The 19,593-nt window shown below is 35.5% G+C and overlaps 1 protein-coding gene across 1 annotated transcript; it reads left to right on the forward strand.

Moving 5' to 3' along the window:
- The first annotated feature begins 328 nt into the window (after window positions 1–328).
- Window positions 329–17,001, forward strand: LOC117102826 (sarcosine dehydrogenase, mitochondrial-like). Its single transcript, XM_033243252.1, is given in 16 exon segments — window positions 329–503; window positions 3,438–3,772; window positions 5,038–5,213; window positions 6,168–6,347; window positions 7,024–7,147; window positions 7,636–7,841; window positions 8,360–8,489; window positions 9,343–9,689; window positions 9,803–9,874; window positions 11,338–11,451; window positions 12,190–12,328; window positions 12,503–12,613; window positions 13,419–13,566; window positions 14,678–14,934; window positions 15,434–15,602; window positions 16,593–17,001. Coding segments are annotated over 15 exon segments (2,739 nt in total). The 5' UTR covers window positions 329–503; window positions 3,438–3,468; the 3' UTR covers window positions 16,855–17,001.
- The last annotated feature ends 2,592 nt before the right edge of the window (window positions 17,002–19,593 follow it).

Raw genomic sequence — 19,593 nt, forward strand, 5'->3', positions numbered from 1 at the left:
CATCATCATTAATTGTAATACACTATCTTATCTTCATCAAACTCTATCCATTTATCTGTATTCTTTGACTTCTGCACAAATTTTGTTAGAAGAGTGCATTTTTATTAAGGCATCTATTGAAAATATTATTTTGTTTAATCGTTAATTTCTAGTAAAATTATATGCATAATTCATATTTTCAGTCATAGTAAATTATAATATTTATTTTATGCAAAATTAAATCTTACAAACTGACAAAAGTTAGGGATTTTTGCAATATTATGTAAATATACCTCCCCACAATAGTAATAGGATTTCCTTTCACCTTTTTAAATTCATCACAGAATTGAATGAGTTGGAGGTGGTACACGCTGGTGAAAACTGGTATGGTGTTGGTGCTCTCTTGTGCTGCTTGTTTCTGGTACCTGGTAATGGGTAAAATGACACGTTGACAGGGTCTCAGAATATTATTCTCCTCTCTATAAGGCCTAGGTTCCTGTCATCGGCACCGTTTTTTATACACGGTAATTATTTTACACTCCACTCTTTCAAACGTCAACAAGGTGGCCAGCATCCTGAAATTGGATGTAGTACCTAGTAGTAGGCCCTTGGCCTAGTAGAGCCTAGGCTTAGCCATGGCCTTCAATCTGTAGTGCAAATTCCCTATTCTACTGCTAGCTAGCTACCCTGGTAGGACTTCGACAGGAATGGAGGAGGTCTTAGATTTGTGTGTCTGGAAGGGGTTGTTGATATAAGCATAGCATGTATGTGCAGGCGAGAACTAGGCCTAGGTCGAGGGCCAACATCTAGATGTGTATAAGAGACAGGGGTAGTACCCCGGGGCCCTGGCCCTACAGGCAGTGGCGGTGCCAGTGGGCAGTGGGGGCTTAATCCCCACCGGACAGGTCAAGGGGCCCCTCCGCCGGACAGAGCTCGTCGGCGGGGACCATAAAACATATAAAAATAGGCCCACACCAAGCGCCAACACATGCCTGTCACAGTCTGAGAGTGCCATTTTCGGCCATCCAGAGGTTGATATTAAAAAAAATCTCATTTGGGAAGGGGACCCCCCTCTTAACCTCTTTTTCAGCTCGAGCCTACGAGCTCAAGGAGCCTACGAGCTCAAGTCCCCCCTGTCAGACAACTTAGCCCCCTCAGAAAATATATCCTAGAGCCGCACTGCCTACAGGGGCTGGGATGCTAGGTAAAAAAATAAAAAAAGACAATAAGAAATTATTAAACATATACATCATCCAGTGTCATTCATGTGTTTTCCCTATGAGACTTGTAAATACAGTATAGCTAATCGTTTATCGATGAAAGCTCGTAATTAATCGCTTCTAATTCTTTTTCATGAATTATTTTATGACATCTACTACTCTAGAATTTGTTTACAATGTATCAATTAGTAAATTCTTTGCATCATGAGTGGATTTCTCGCACATTTAAAAATTGTAATGGTACTGGGTTTGGTCTACAGGATTTTGTGCTTCGATCGGGTCATTCCATCTTTATGGAAGAAGCCCTTTGATGGAGAAGGTATACCCTAACAAAGGCGAATAGACCAGATAGAAATTCGATTTAATATATTAAAGGTTAAAGGTTATTCATTTATATTGCGCAAAATACGAGAGTCTATGCGCAGAACAAGTTAGCAGATGTAACTGGAAAAAAAAGAAGAAAATCCAAGCCAGCACCCAAACCGTAGTATGGGGATACGCCCTCATCGCTGAGCAGTGATCTATCAAAATGTACCCTGTCCAGCACCAGTTGCATCTCGGCCATCCCAGGACTCAGGCGCCTCCTATCCTGATAGAACTAAAAACGGATTTAGCCTGTGGGCCGGGGGCTGAATATCGGGCTGTAAACTTTTGATGTTAAGCATTTTTTTAGCACTACGTTTCAATAAAAGGAAGGATAGCTTTTACTTTTCATGTTTCTATAAATTATTTTTAATAACCTGGTGAAATCAGAGAGTTGTTATAGTGTTCTATAATTGATTAAATTAGTCTTCTAATCTGTTAAAAGGCTGTAGCTGGATGGGCCCACGGCTACTCTCGATGGCCCTGACTAGGCCTAATTACATTTGGCTGGGGATGTTGAGGGGAGCAGAGCTAGACATTTTTCCAGAAAACCTGTTTCCCACAAAGCTTCTTCTTATCTAACCATGGCAGTTGGCAAATAAATAGCAAAGGCCAAGGGACTGTCAACGGTCCCACTCCCAGATATAGGTGCAGGGATGAAGGTCCTAACAAATACACATGTTAGTGTTTTTCTGTACTATTGTGTATGCTCACGCATAGAATCGTATTTACTGCGTAATACTTGTATATTGAAACATATTTTTGAACATTGATTTCGCACTTTTTGGATTCAAATTACTATAATTTAGCTGTTTTCTTCTGTTCAGCCTTACACATGTTTGGCAGTGGCGTTTCTAGGGGTGGGAAAGCTCGCTACCCCCACAAAAATCTAGACTTCCCCGTTCACTGCTCAATTGAAAATGTTTCGAAGCAAAAAAGTCATACTCAAGTAGTTAAAAAATCAGCTACATCAAATGAACTTTAATGGAATTGACATACTTTCAATACATAAGTAAAGCCTTATTAATGTACCTGTACAGTATCATATTTATCTGGATCCAGATAGACTTCCTTAGATAGGGTCAGTAGCTTGTTCAAAATTTTTTTTTTAAATCAGCCGATTCTACCTAAGTGATCAGTTTCGGTGACAAATAAAATGCTGATACACTTCTATACTGGTGACAACACCAGTCATCAATCATCTGATCAGAATCCCCTAATCAGGTTTGGTTACGGCATCATGAATGTTGATGTCACCGAAATTGATACTTATCAGATCTATTAGGTGGAATCGGTGAAAAAAATGGAGATATAAAGAAAATTATATTCAAATTTTAAGTCTGAGAGTGGAATTTCTAGCCATAATCACAAGTTTTCTTACCTCAGCCCCAACCATGGTGGGGCTGAGGTGGTATACTGTATATCCTCCATCTGCGAAAGTACCTCCAGGGCCCCCTCTATTGTGCATCCCTGGATCTGCCTCTGAGGGTATCAATATTACCTCAGCGCCACCTTATTTTGTGAACTAGCGCCCTTTCACCTAATTATTAGGCACATCCACTTCACCTTCAAGCATCCCATCATCGACATTCTATCCCAACAGCAAGTGACTCACCAATTGTTATAGTCAACTGGTTGTTATAATTTGAGAAATGTGTTTGGTCATATCTTGTCGGATATAGACTGGTGTAACAAGTATCGTATCTTATTCCCTGTTAGGTGTGATTCATTTTCACCCTACTCTGGTAAGAAGGGGTACATATCCTGCCTGGGGGATGAATTCACTAATGTTAGCTTTTGGGAGAGGGATGGAGGAGGTGACACTGGTTTTAATTATTTGTGGTTTAAGCAGTTCTGATTGTTTGTATTTTGCAGGTTTTACTGTCTTGATTGAATTGTAGACATTATGAACCAGTTGTCGTTTAGAACAGTATTTAGGGTATGGCACCGTGCTAAATCTTTCTACCGGGCCACACCTGTCAGTTGTTATAGCACTGGCAGTGGTATTGAAAGTGAGGTACCCTACAAGACGTTGAAATCTGAAAATACAACTGCACCGAATTCAGTCCCAGAAGAAGCAGATGTGGTGATCATAGGGGGCGGAGCTGCAGGATGCAGTACCTTATACCACTTAACAAAACTAGGAGTAAAGAATGTGGTTTTGCTGGAGAAGGATCAATTAACGGCGGGAACCACATGGCATACTGCAGGTATTTACATGTCTTGCAGGATTATAAATTCTTGCTCTCTTACATAGATACTGTAAAAGAATCAAGATAGGCTTACAGTAAGACATTGTTTGCATGAAGCTCTATAATCTAACACAATATTATTATTGTTACTAATGATTATTATTTAAAGATAGTATCAGAAATGGTAATGTAATGTTACAGCAACAGCAAAAGCTCTCTTAACAATCAGACATCGATTAGCGAATTACTCGGGAAGGTGCCTGTAATAGGAAGGTACAGGGGAGTAATGTGATGTGCAGCGCTGAGCTCAGCATCACAGTATTTATGCTATGTTTAGCAAATCTCCCATGGAGGATTATTTTCTTGATGTTGACAACAACTTTTGGAAGTATGCAACACTGAAAATATGGACCAGCGCTATTTCTATGTTTAACTTCGCAATAGGCATACAGTATAGCCAAAAATACAGTTAGTGTGTTTTGGAGTGAGCAAAAATTCTAAATTTCCTCTGGTAGAATGTGTAATGTACCCAGAGTTCACCAGCTCTTAAAATTAGGAAAAATGTATATCCAGTAAAAAATCGCTGGCGCTGTAAAATCAGAGTCGGAATTTAAAATAAATCAACAAGGCCCAGAACCTAAGTCACAATAAAGGCCCATAGAATACCTAGCCTGCCAGACATATCCTGATGAAAATCACAGATTTAGTAATTGAACATAAATGCTGAACATTTTAAGATATATTTTGAGGAATAATATGAATTAAGGTTGTAAATAAATTAAATAGATAGAATAGAACCTGATTAAATAGTAAAGAGCAACTGACTCGAGCGACCACCTGCTAAAGCATCTGTTGAGAAGTAAGCATGTGTATGTGGTGTGAAGATTTAGGGATCTTCTTAATAATTCAACACTTACCTCCATGAGGTAAGAAACTACCTATCAGCATGTTGAAATTGGAGATCGTCTTAGAAGTTCTGTTTTTAAAGATAATGTATCTCTAGTACTTGTATTTGTCATGTAGTCAGATATGTAATTGTTTTTTAAATGCTTCCAGGTTAATGCTCAATGCTGTCGACCACCAGTCGCGCACTTTTTCTGGCACTGCCCCTTGTGGAATGACCCTTTACCAACATCTATATAAAATGTTTTTCCTTGCTAAAAAAGGGCACTCTTCATTTCAGGGGGTCCAGGCGTCACTGACCCCCCCACTCTGAATTTTCCTCTGAGGCCTTTAGTGTTGTTAATTATATCTTTTTGCTAATGAACTATTATGTTTAACAGGACTACTTTGGCGGTTGCGGCCTAACGACACAGACACAATCCTTCAAAATTTCACCAGGTCCCTGATGAGGTCACTTGAAAAAGAGACGGGAATAAATCCAGGATGGATAGAAAATGGTGGAATCTTCATCGCATCTAACAAGGAACGACTAGATGAGTACAAACGAATGATGACTGTGAGTACTTTAGCGTTCAGAATGACTGTGTAGTGTTGAATCTAAGGTTAGTGATGACGGTGGTTACTGTAGATCAGTTGTCCCCTGAGGGTAAATGATGGCATTGTTGGGCACTGTAACATGTGCATTACAATCGCCTGTTGCTAAACATGGATGGAGCGACGCAGTCATCACAAATCTAGTTGAGAGCTTCTATGTAACGAGCATGATGAGATTCATGATTTCAAAAATGAGATATTATGTAACTGAGTATGCTAAATTATTAAAATTTAATTGTGATGTTAAGTTCTAAATATTCCACTACAAGTCTGTCTGTCTGTTAAAGTTTAGGCCACAGAGGTCCATATTCTAATCTAAAGCTCCAGGATCCAGGGGTACACTGTATGTTTGCTAAAAAGTTTTGCCCTGAATGTCGAAAATAAAACTTTAATTTTAGAACACATAAACAAAGCTCCACCAACTCTTCTTTCTATGTGTATAAAAGTTGTTTGATTTTTTTTTAATGTTAAGTTTGGGGAATGGGGCTTATTCAGCTACAGAGCACTGTACTATGTATTATCTCATAAGGCCCAGCATTTCTTACACATACAAAATTTGTTTAAACGTCAGATACTTCAGTACCATTATTATTGATAATAATGAAAGCAAATAAATAATGAAAAATAAACTTAGGATCAATTTGATTAAATATGATTTTACAAGCAGTTGCTTATTTTAAGGTACAGATAGGATCAATATTGTGTTGTTAACTATTAATTAAAGTTTGTATCAAAATTATTTAAAGTTACTACAATATGATACAGGTGAAGAAGTTTTGACAAGCTTTAAGTATACTTTGATTAAACATAGGAATTTTGGATTTGAAAGCAAGAATCTTACATTCAACACAAATTCTCTGTGAAAAAAAATGATTATTTGAGATATATATATTGATTCGATTTTAAACATTTCTAGTTGGGAAAGGCATTGGGTGTTGAGTCTCATGTGCTTAGTCCAGAGGAAACGAAGGATTTGTATCCACTGATGAATGTAGATGATATGTATGGTGCCCTCTACAGTCCTGGTGATGGTACCATGGATCCAGCAGGTTATTGTACAGCACTAACAAGAGCGGCTACAAAAGCTGGTGGCACGGTAAAATTTGTTATAAATGACTATTGTAGTATTGTTTAGCTCACTAATGCACCTGCAAACCGCTGCTTTCCGGTGGTCTGAAATTGATGGTAAATATAAGTAATGTGATTGAGTTTATTTGGTTAGCATTAGTTAATGATAATTTTTGTGTAAAGCGCATTTGGGCAATGTGCAATACGCGGTATAGCAATATTATAAACAGTATTATCATTATTAGGAATGACTTGTTAGATTTGTGGTGTAAAATGTATTGTATTCTTATTGTTATGCAGTAAAACAGCACTCTGAGACATATTTATAGTGTGCTATACTATGTACTGATGTAATAATATTACTATTAAGTTAGGTCTCATATTCTGTAGTTTGAATGGTGCACAGACGATGCCCTATCACAACAATCACAGTATGAATACACTCGATGTTAGGATGTTTACATTCTAACATACATGGGGGATGAATCTGTGCTAATTAATTATGTCAGAATTCAAATTGATTGGAAATAACTATATTACATGGTACTGTTTTGCAATTTTTTTTTTGTTTCATTTCTCTTTTTGCTAAGAGTGCTTTAAGGCAGTGCTTATGCGCTACATTGTCTTTTATCACATTTGAATTAAATACAAATTCAGATGTAAATATACATGCACAATTATAATTTTTCCTTGATTTGTAAAAGGTGATAACAAATTGTGAGGTGAAAGGTATACAAGTAAAAGAAGATGACATGGGTGTTCGTCGTGTGGAAGCTGTGGAGACATCTGTTGGGACAATTCGTACTAAAAATGTGGTCAACGCTTGTGGTAAGTAACTACTTTACGTATAGTAGCATGTAGAATTTTCCATATTGAAAATTAAGTTTGCTTTTTGTTCATCCTGTCACCGACAAGGGTTTTGGCTTGTCCTTTGTACATATTTTAAAGTTTTGGCAAAATAAATAAAAAGAAATGGATGTACACTTACATACACATGATTTGTTTGTTAAGTAAAACATGAAGGCAGTGACTGTGAACTTGTTGTAAATAAATGGTGTAAATATTTTGCCCAATTATTTTCATAAGATGTTTACTACAGAATAAATTACTATAAAATATTCACAAGGTGTTTAACATCTACAGAGTGTTCACAGTATTTCCACATATTAGTAGTTTTTATATTTATTATTTGAATTTTACAAATATTTTTAAACCTTTATTTATATAATTAATTTTTTAATTGTGTTTATATTTATTTTGATACTTTCAATAAATATTTATATTATATTGTTTATCAATTAAATATTTTCTTTTAGGTGCCTGGGGTCCATACATTGGGGCCATGGCAGGAGTTAACGTGCCTCTGCTTGCGATGCGACATGCTTACATTGTATCGGAGCGTATCGAGGGAATTCAAAATATGCCGAATGTACGAGACCATGATGCTTCCCTGTATCTAAAACTTCAAGGAGACGGGCTCTGTATCGGAGGTTATGAACCAAATCCAATTTTCTTGGAAGAGGTTAGTACTCTTTAAACGTTTCCGGATCTCAGTATCATGATAATTGTGTGCTGTTTGAATCATGATTAAAGTCTGCGAGTCTCAATTCATTGTTGATAATAAGTTAAAAAAACAGGCTCCCAGCTGGAGCATGTGTCTATAATATGGATGAAAATAATGTCATACACACACTCAACACCCAGTCCTTCCCAAGCCCTTCCCCACCCAATCCCACTGACATCACCATTCTAATACCATTCATACTCCTACCCACATGTACCCACCTTTTATAAATATACTCCTTTTATCTTACATTTTTATTTTAACAGAATGTAGTTTTCTACCCTTTCCAAACCCTGATCCCAAAACCTCTGCACCTATGTTACATCCCCACATATCCTGGTCCAATACCCTTATTCTTCCCATCCCCATACACATTTCTCCCATTCTACTCATTAGCTTTCCCCACATGCATTTGAGGTATAATTCTACATTTAGAGATCATAATACATTTAATGATCATTTATTTTCATTCAAAGGTCGAGAAAGACTTTTCTTTCTCATTATTTGAACTTGATTGGGATGTTTTCAGTGTGCACACTGAGGGCGCCATCAACCGGGTCCCAGTCATCGAGCAGACCGGTGTTAAATCAACAGTGTGTGGTCCAGGTGAGTTGACCATACACAATGGACGCTACCATGTCAAGGGTCATGTCATTGATTCCTCATATCGTAGAAATGTCATATTTATTGATTCTTCACAACATTCAAGTGACTTTTCTTCAGTAAGTAGTAATAAATTATGATAATAATAATAATACTGTAATATTGAATAGGGTTTGTATTGTATAATTATCTTAAAGAGTAATCAACTGTTAATAAAATACCTGTAGCATTAGTAGAAAAATATATAAAGAGCTCTGCTTTTTATATTTAAATGCTTAAAAATATCTAAGTATGTACTAATATAGCTCTAATAATCACTGGAGAAATTAATTTCTTTTGCTCTGCTGAGCATTTAATTTCTAGCCCAGTACATTGTGTGGCCCTTAGTCTTCTTTGCATGATTTTACCATAAAAGAAAATAAAAATAATCATAGCTGCCTATATTCATGCATATAAAAATTCTGAACCTGAATACAAAAACTAATCAAAGCTATTAACAGTCCTCTCCCTGTAATGCTTTTTAAAAAGTAAACTAATAGGAAAATCATTGCGTTTGGACATGCTCCTTCCACTAACATAAGTATCTTAAACCACCAGCTTCTTTCAAGGTATTAGTGGGACAATTCAAGTTATTTTCCCCTACTAAAATATGAAATCTTCGCCACTGACTACAATAGCTTGATTAATTCACCAAAATTTGAATAATATTCGTATTCTCCGGGAGAACTTGGCGACCTTCAGCCAAAATGCCCACTTCCTTGTTTATCCCCCTCCAGGGCCTAGCCCCTCCGTTGGGCAGGTGCTGGTACCATTATGTATTGTGTCAGCAATTGTTTTAATATGTTTTTCTTTGTAGAATCCTTTACTGCTGATCACAAGCCACTTGTAGGGGAAAGTCCCGAGGTTAGAGGCTTTTACTTGAACTGTGGTTTTAACAGTTCTGGTATGATGTTGAGTGGTGGTGTAGGGTGGCAGCTAGCTGACTGGATTGTCAATGGTAGGCCTACTATTGACATGTACTCATATGATATAAGGTAAGGTAATATCATACACATTAATGCATATGCACTGGGAGAGGATATGATTTTACTTCCATGTAAAAGGAGTAATTTCTATTTACATTATTGTTTAACTGTTTATTATTGTCATAGAATACCACAGTTGTGTCGTCATGATGCCAGGTGGCGCTTTCTTAATAATTACGTTAGAAATTGGGATCAATGTTTTGTTGGTGGCGAAAATGGCGTCGGATTGAACACATTTTGCAACGATAGCAACGGAGTAGTATCACGTGGTATCGTGATGTAACACTGTAGTACTCTGTAACGTACCAAGAGCGTCATGGCTGGGAAAGACCTGGCTGGTTTTCTGTGGGATCTCCAGCACCGGTAAACTCTATACACTTAACTTATTTGAGAAATATGGTAAAAAACATATAGTCCCAAGGTGAGGATGAAACCATACTCTGCCCCGAGATGAATTATGTACTGCCATGGAGGAATAAGCTTTTATTCCCCCATGGTCCCACATAGACAGCCCTGTAGGCACTTTATTATAAGTAGGTAAGCTAAGCATACAAATAAAATACACTTAACCTACAGGTAAGTAGGCTAGACCTCGACAGCTAGTCCTAGTCTAAAGTTGAAATGGTATTGTGTATCCAGTTTTCTTGCTCTTTCGAGTGTGTACATGTAACGTTGATGAAAACTTCTGAAATGATCTGCCCTTGAGAGTTGTCCAGCGCACCAACCATTTCATTGTTTAAAAAGGAGATAGATGGACATTGGCTTGATAAGGGGTTCAAAAGGCTCAGCCTATAAACATAACCCTTTAACTGTAAGTATAATGATGACAGTCAGCTTTCTAGGTCTGGCCTAGGCTTACAGTAATACAATTTACAACAAACTCCTACCTTCATCTAGTCTACTTTGGCTATGGCCTCCATATATAGGTTTTCTGCACGATAGCACCTCAAAAATCTGAAGCATGTTCTAGCAGGCTTCACGTTTTTTTTGTAGCTTTTACAATTCTGTTTTTTTTTTTATTACGTATTTGGCACAAAAATCATGAATCAGGAAATAGCCAGACTGGTACCAAGAGGACACCAAGATGTCCTCTAAACCCTCTGGCAAAATAAACATACAATAAATTACAGGATTTCAATTTGCAAACTGCAACCATTTTCATACTAATAATTTTAAGTGAGTGAGTTTACATTTTAAAATTAAAATGTTGTTTGAAATTGAAATAATTGCAAAATTTAAGAATTTTAATATACACAGGAAGAGTTACCATACTGTAAAATGCAAACTGCATGCAGCACAAGTAAAAAGAGAAGAACAATAACCAAGAATAGTTGTGGTATGCATGTTGGCAGGCATAGTCAAAACTATACCTGATATTTTGTTTATACAGTAGGAGGTTTGCATTCAGAGAACTTGCAGTAGCTTTTGTAATATTTAATAAATATTTTATTACTTTTCTGTATTGTGAATAATGTATTTATATATTGTATAAATATTAATTTTTTTCTTGTACATTCTAGGAGTTTTTTGTTTCATTTTTTTTTTATTCTCCAATAAATTTCTCTTGTTTTGAAGGAAACACACTCTACAAATACCTAACAATACCATTAATTTGTTATCATTGTTATTCTTGGTATAATGTAATCATTATTATATTATTTTTGTTTTTATTAAATATTATTTTTATTAATTTATAATTGTTGGATTTTGTGCTTTGCTGTTGTTATAGAATGTATATGATCACAATGTGCTATGTTAGTTGTATCCAAAATGTTATCGTCAAAGTTTATATTATTATTTTTTTTAATGTTATTTTTAAATTTCAGCTGAAGCCATATGATTACTATGGATATTATGAACATGAAGCCAACAAGGACTATGCCTATAAAAATATCCTAAGTGATGAGTACACATATGACTTTCCAACACACCATAATGAGGTAGATCAAACACTGCTATTGTCTTCTTCTTCTTTATCCAAATTTAAGGCAACTTCATAGCTGAAGGCTTCTGCCCTGAAAACATTTTAATTTATTTGTACCTAAAAACCAAATTAATTTCTAAACAAAAATACAATCCAAAGCAATAAAACATAATTTACATTATGTTTATTATTTTTAACTAAATAAACTAAAAAAACTGAATAAATTTATTTAAAGTGGGTGATTAAAATCCCGGTTTGTGAAAGGAAGGACTGTTTACACTGTGTGTTTCGATGTCAAAGGGACTATCTCGGAGAAGCTTCTGAAAACATTTAGCATCGTTGAACTTGGGTCAGCACACCGGAGTTGTTGCAACTCTGGTGCTTGAAAAGCAGGTTTATACCGGAGTCGCGCTGATTAGTGTAAGTGGTATGAGACTAGGGAGCAATTACCAGATTATGCTGTGGACTACATTCCCACGAACCCAAAAAGCAATAAAATATGTATGTATGGAGGCAGTTAAAGCAGATTTGCCTCTCCTTGAATGAAGTGAGTGTTGCTGTTTATTTTTAATTTACCACTTTTAAATGATGTTTACATTACAGTATGTGTTTTTTAAATTTTTATTTATTTGGCAGCTTAAAAAGATATAAGCATATTAAAATGTAGTGAACAGCGGAAATACAGTACAATGAATTGAATAAAGTTCATTGTATAGAGGGCACATTATTTAATGTATTTGTGAATATTTCTCAGATTGGAAAAGAGTGTATGAGTTGTCGAAAAGATGTTGCTGTCTTCAACATGTCCTACTTTGGGAAATTCTATCTCACTGGACCTGATGCCCAAGCTGCTGCGGACTGGATCTTCTCAAATGATATGGCAAAACCTGAAGGTAACCACTGAGAAAGTCAGGGTGGGGTGAGATCTCCCTAAATAGTAGTGATAACAAGGAGAGAGAGCTGTGTATGTAGCATGGTAGATTGGATCCTCTCAAATGATATTTATTGCGACCCCAGTGTGTTGTGATAATGCTTGTAATGACATGATTAATTTTTGTTTACCTTAGGTGCAACTGTCTATACATGTATGTTGAATAAACAAGGGGGCGTTGAGGGTGATCTGACAGTCAGCATGATTGAACCAGGCAACGGAAGCCCGGTTACACCACAATTTGAAGGTTTGAGTACTGTCCATATTAGGTAGCTTTTATTCAAAAATAGAAATGAAGATCTTCAAGTTTGGTCATTGTTCATTAATTTTGCAGAAATGTAGTAGCTTTTACAGGGATGAATGAGATCTCTGAAGGCTTACATTACTAAATACAAAACAGGTGTAGGCTCACTTAATTATGCAGATATATACGCAAAACAATGATAGTTGATTTACTATGCTTTCCACTAATTTATATATCATTATTTTAACTGATGTAGACTTCCTCTACATAAGTATGGTACAATACAATAGTCCACATATCAAGCGCCCTGAGCATCTTACATTAGATGGATATTTGCGCTATATAAAACTACAATATTATTATTATTATTATTATTATTATTATTATTATAATTATTATTATTATTATTATTATTATGGCACCCGTTCATCAGTTCCTGATACTGGGAGACATACAGTTTCACAGGAGCACACTTAGTTTCAAGGTGTACACTTTTTTTGGTGACTGATAAGTCCATGGTTAAGTCCAATTATTATTATTATTATTATTATTATTATTATTATTATTATTATTATTATTATTATTATTATTATTACTATTATTATTAATATATGCAATTTTATAATAATTTCCTATATATTTACATTTTTCTATGTAGGCCCTACTAATTTTAAATTTTATCCAATGTTTTACTGATAGTGTGTTTGTAATATAGACCATTAACACATGTAACACTTTTTATTCTAAAAGTTAATTTGTAGTAACTTTTGTCTTGGGCTCTATTTTTTGATTCTCATTGTAACCTTAGGGCGTGGATTTTATGTGGCTGTTGGAGGCGGAGCTGCTGAGCAAGGCAAACAACATATTCTCACAACAATCCATAACAAGGGATTTAATTGTAAACTCATTGACCACAGTGAAGATATGTGTATGATAAGTGTTCAGGGTCCCAAGAGGTATTAAGATTTCTTTATTGTGTGTAATTTTCACACCTAGTTGATGTATTGTTTCACCTGTTACAACAACTAAAGACAGACACAAAGTACAAGATAATACAGGTCTCCTTTCAATCTTTATCAGCTTTGAACTATAATTAGAATAATAAAGATAAGACATTTGTTAATTTCTTCCCACTTCTTGGACTGGAGTTTCCATGGTTTTTAGCAGCTTTGAATTATATAATTAGAATAATAAAGAAAAAACAGTTGTTAATTTGGGATCATAGAAAATGGTCTTTAATTGGAGGTGGTCTTTAATTAGAGGGAGACCTGTATTTGCATTTGTATTTGTATTTTTTTCTAAAATCATTATGCCTCAATCCCATCGCTGCTCTCCCAGTGTTTCAACTGGAGGGCTGAGATACAAGTTACGGAAGCGTACTGTCTTCCGGATGAGACGTTTGAGCTGTAGTTCCCATGTGCAATATGGCCCATGTGCATGTTAAAGAATGCAGTACACTCTTAAGAAAAGATTAGGGGATTTTCTCCCGGTGTACTGCCCAATCACAACCAGAAGGATCCTGAAACAAGTCTTCAGACTTCATGGATTATCCTTGGTGTGTCATGTTTATACTCCTGGATGGACAAACAAACATAAGGCGTACCTTGCCTAAGGGCGTAAGCGAAATTTATCTGGTGGTAGCCACTGTGTGCACTGAACTATGTAGATCTATTGCGGTTGTGCGAACATCCGACCATGAGATTCCAAACTGTACCCGCTGCAACAAACCGCTCCCACACTGTAGTGTTATACACCATTAAATATGCTCCTTCCCATGATGGATAGTAAACAGTGGTTAATTTAAATAGTATCAATAGTTCATATTTATATAGTGGGTTTTTTTTTCTGTGTATATTAATGATAAACTAAACTGGTTCAAAATGGACAACACATCAAGGCTGAGCACAAACACTGCCACAAAAAAAAAAAAAAATTATATAGAAATTTTTATCCAGTATATAAAAACTTCAAACAAAACAGGATACATGATTGCCTGATAGTTTTATTGCATATTCAATAATATGAAAGCTAATTTTGTTAAATATATGTTCATTTCCTTTTATATAGCCGTGCAGTACTCCAGGCGATAACTGATACAGACCTGAGCAATGAAAACTTCCCATTCTCCACTCAGCAAATTATTAAAGTTGGCAAGCACACAGTGCGGGCCATGCGGTTGTCATTTGTGGGAGAGCTAGGCTGGGAATTGCACATGAATAATGCAGCAGCTGTGGAAGTGTACAACGCTGTGATGGCAGCAGGTGCTAAACATGGCATCGTGAATGCAGGCTATAGGGCAATTGATTCACTCAGTATTGAGAAAGGTACTTTATTATTAAGTCCTGTGAAGACTATCACATTTTCTTTTGCAAAACATATGGCATGCTTAAATATGGTCATGATACATCACACCATGACCATATATGTAGGCACATCATGACTATATATGGGCATAAAACAGCTTTTTGTCAAAGAAAATTTGGTAGACTGGACAGAGTTGGCTTTGGAAAACCTAATGCTCTTCTGTCTCCTGAGGAGTATTGCTGATCAGGCGTGAATATTCATAGAGTAAAGGCATTCAACATAGAACAAATACATCTTGCCAGGTACAAGTACATACTCCTTGGTTTAGAGAGGCTAATGTTTTATTAAAGAGTAATTATGCCTATACTTTTAACCCCCCCCCCCTTCACCCAAAGCGTATGTTTATATTCTTTTGAAATGTTAGAAATTATAGATAACTCCTAATCTGTTCTATGTTATGCGAGGAATATGTCATTTTAAAGCATAGAATGCACTAAGCTTGTGATTTTTATTTTGTAGGCTACAGGCATTGGCATGCGGATATCAGACCAGATGACACACCACTAGAGGGTGGTCTTGCCTTCACTTGTAAACTGAAGTCACCTGTGCAGTTCTTAGGTAGAGAAGCTCTTGAGACACAGAAAGAGGAAGGACTAAAGAGAAGGCTAGCCTGCTTTACAATTGATGAGTAAGTCAAATATATTTAACGTTAATATTTATGCTAAGTAATAATTAATTATTAGTAATTAATTATAAATAATAGGCCTAATGAAATAAGGAATAATTGCAGTAAAGGAAACAACTAATATCTTGGAAGTTTTGAGTGGTTGTATAAAGAGGTTCTTTTTAGTATATATAATTTCAAAATATATTTGATATTATGTATTCCAGATATTATGTTAAATAAAAGTATATACTGTATTATGATTGAAATAAGTATTTAGTATATTGGATTTAGGACCAGTATAATAAAATGACCCATGTTCAGTACCATTGTAAGCCCTAAAATTCTATGACCAATTATTTTAACAATAATATAGGTGATTTTTAACATTCATGAAAGATTGTAAGATTCATGAAAAATTGTAAGATTGATATTATTTAAATCATTTTATTATTCATATTGAAATTTATGTTTTCTAAAGGTGTTGTCCTATCAAATGAAAAAAAATACTCTATTAATAGTTGCACAATTAACATAATTGTGATTTATACCGTAAATGCTTGAATAACTGCCACACCAAAACATGATTTTCGCTACCCTGTGTGTAATAATGAAGCACTTTGAGAAACAGAGTTTTAAGTACAATGCATATAGTGTTAAAATGAATAAATAACACAATGAAGACACAAGTATTTCTTTATGATAAGCCTACCGTAATACGAGATTACGTGGGATAGGTAACATGGGAACGGGCATGAAAAGCGCCACCCCAATATTTTTTATAAGCACGTTCTCGAATAAGCCCACTGAAGCCTAAAAAAATTGTATAAGTGCTTTGGCGCTTATTCAAGCATTTACGGTACTTGTGTAATTATGGTAAACACAATGTGAATGTAGTTAATGGTATAGCCAGAGGGTGGCAACGGGTTTTTTCGCCCCCACTTTTTGTTTTACTTTTAATTCGCAGATATTAAATTGAAATTTATTGTCTTAATTATTTATCTTTCTTTATAGTCATGAAGCTTTGCTCGGATATGAGGCAATATGGAGGAACAACCAGATTGTTGGATTTATCCGACGCGCAGATTATGGTTTTGCAATCGAGAAGAGTCTAGCATACGGATATGTTTCACATCCTGATGGAAAAACTGTCACTGCTAAATTCCTGAAGGATGGGGAATATGCTATTGAGAAAATGGGAATTAAATATCCAGCTAAAATTCATATGAAATCTCCCTTTGATCCAGGAAATAACAGAGTCAAAGGAATTTACTAAAGTATGAAATTTAAGATTTGAATGGATGTGGAAATGAATTAACTTTAAAATATTTTAATTAAATGATTTCAGATCATCATCATCATCATCATCATCAGTTTATAGTCTATAAATGGTTTCAGATAATAGATAATAATAATAATGAAAATGATAATAATGATAATGATAATAATGATAGTGATAATAATGATAATGATAATAATGATAATGATAATGATAATAATAATAATAATAATGATAATGATAATGATAATGATAATAATAATAATAATAATAATAATAATAATAATAATAATAACAACAATAATGATTTTCTTATTCATCTGTTGAATCTATTGTTTAAAACAGAAAAATATATCTGTACATTTTCTAAACAAATTTTACATATTTATGAGAAATACTTTAATTACACAATGTAATTATGTGTTTAAATAAGTAATAGAGATGTTTACAACAAATGGTTCCAAAATGTTTTTTTAAATATTGGAGCTAAAGCTTTGTGTGTAAGATGTTAATTTTCAAAAAGGGAAACCTAAAAATTCTAGCTAAGATTGCTAAACTACTCCACTATTCTGTTTTTTTGAATGAGAACAAACTATTTTTTTACAAATGGCAAGTCTTTTGGTAGAATTACATAAAGGGAATGGTTATAATACTCTGGTTTCAAATATCAGGGATCATGATTTAGATTAAATTTTATACTTAAGATAAAAAGAAAAACAGGTAGGAGGGGTTTGGCACAATGGTTGTGATTCTGCCTCTCAACCTTGAGGTCGGCGGTTCAATTCCTTGCTGTGATTTTGCTTGTGTCCTTGCAGGGCACTTTACCAACGGTTGTCTCTCTCCACCGTGGGTATGGTAGGTTCAAACATAAAATCAGCTGATTACAGCTGCAACATTATGGAATTCTCCCAAGGGACCTGAGTATATGTTCCATATGTGCTTGATCCAGTGACCTTGGGTAATAATATTAAGCACATAGAGGTGTCTACAATATGCGCTGTATAAGCCGACCATTATTATTATTATTATAATTATGACCCTGTCACACCTTGACGCATCAAAATTTCTCTAAAACGCTGGCATACGCTGAACTATTGATGCTTTTTTTTCAACTTTTGGCGCGTTCGTAGCATATTCATAACGTATTGGACATATAAATAACCGGAAGGTCCACTGATTGATCTCAGATAAGAAAGTATAATACATACTCCAAGTATTGAAATGCACGCCATCATGTAGGGATTCAATATTTCGACATTAATTATGTCACATAATTAATGTTGAAATATTGAATCCCAACACGATGATAATTAATGTCGAAATATTATTATTATTATTATAATAGTAACTTATATAGAACGTTTTGATCTTTATAGAAAACTTACACGAACGAATGCTTAGTGTGTTGCCGGCGTTCACAACTTATACCAAGCGATAGTCTACCTTATGCACAGCGCGCAGCTGCGTATTGCCGATGATCACGTGACGTAGCCTATAAAAAAGCTGCCGCCCGCCGATTCAAATCATAACCGCACTAGACATCGCAGTATCAACATCAGCGTATTGACATCACACCGTTTTAATATATCTATTCCCCTAAACGCTGCCAGTACGCATTATACGATAACTGTAGATTGGAAACATGTTCAGCAAGTTTTTGTGGTTGTCTGGAATATGTGAATATACGTTGGAGATAAGTTTGTTACTAGTTACATATAAGTTCGAAGCACGTTACCCATAGGTTACAAATACGTTTTGACTTTTGAGTAACTTACAAGTAACGTGTGTGAGCGTGTGTCAACGATCGCTTAACTTACCTACAACTTATGGCCCTCGTATGTGGAACGTACGAGCCATATGCTGGCATTTGTGCATGCACAAAACTTTTTAACATACTCGCCGTACTAGGATGTATACCAGCGTCCTTAACTTATACGAAACTTACCAATAAATTATTCGACTGGATTGGATTTATTCGGTGTAAACACCAAGGATAGCCCACGAAAGTCTAGAAGACTTATTTCCAGTGGGGTCCTTCTGGTGGTGATTGGACAGTACACCGGGAGACAATCCCCTACTCTTTTCCGAAGAGTGTACTGTGTTCTTTAACGTGCACATGGACCATAAATGCACATGGGACCAACGGCTTAAACGTCTCATCCGAAGACGGTGCGCTATGTAACTTGTATTCCAGCTCTCTAGCTAAAACACAAGGAGAGGCAGCGATGGGAATTGAACCGGGAACCTAGAGATCTCCACGGTTCAGCGCACACACAGTGGCTACCACCAGATTAGCCGACTGAGCTAAGCTGCTCTACGTACACCAGCGTATTCGACATTTTTTTCATACATCGGCATACGCTGGCTAAATCGTCAAGGTGTGACAGGGCCATTAGTATAAGTAAATGAAAATTGATTAAAATAGAATTTGTAAGTAGATGTAGTAGATCCCTTCAAATACACTGAATCTTCATGATGTCAGTACTATGCCAATAAAATTGATTTGCTAATTATGCTACTGCCTGTATTTAATCTATTTCATTTGTAGGGAGCCCTCTGGATTTTTTTCAGATTTGTTTTCCTGCAAATTAAGTTTGCATTTCATCGAAGTCTTCATATTTTTTAATAAACGTAAATTGGAATAATAGACCCTACTGAATTTTGTTATGTATAGAAATTAGGACAGCATCACTATGAGTAGAACGACATAGCAAACCCAGCTGATTAGAATTCAAC

Source organism: Anneissia japonica, unplaced genomic scaffold, assembly GCF_011630105.1.
Source record: "Anneissia japonica isolate Jap-2015-1 unplaced genomic scaffold, ASM1163010v1 scaffold32248_len650992_cov182, whole genome shotgun sequence".
Lineage (NCBI taxonomy): Eukaryota > Metazoa > Echinodermata > Crinoidea > Comatulida > Comatulidae > Anneissia > Anneissia japonica.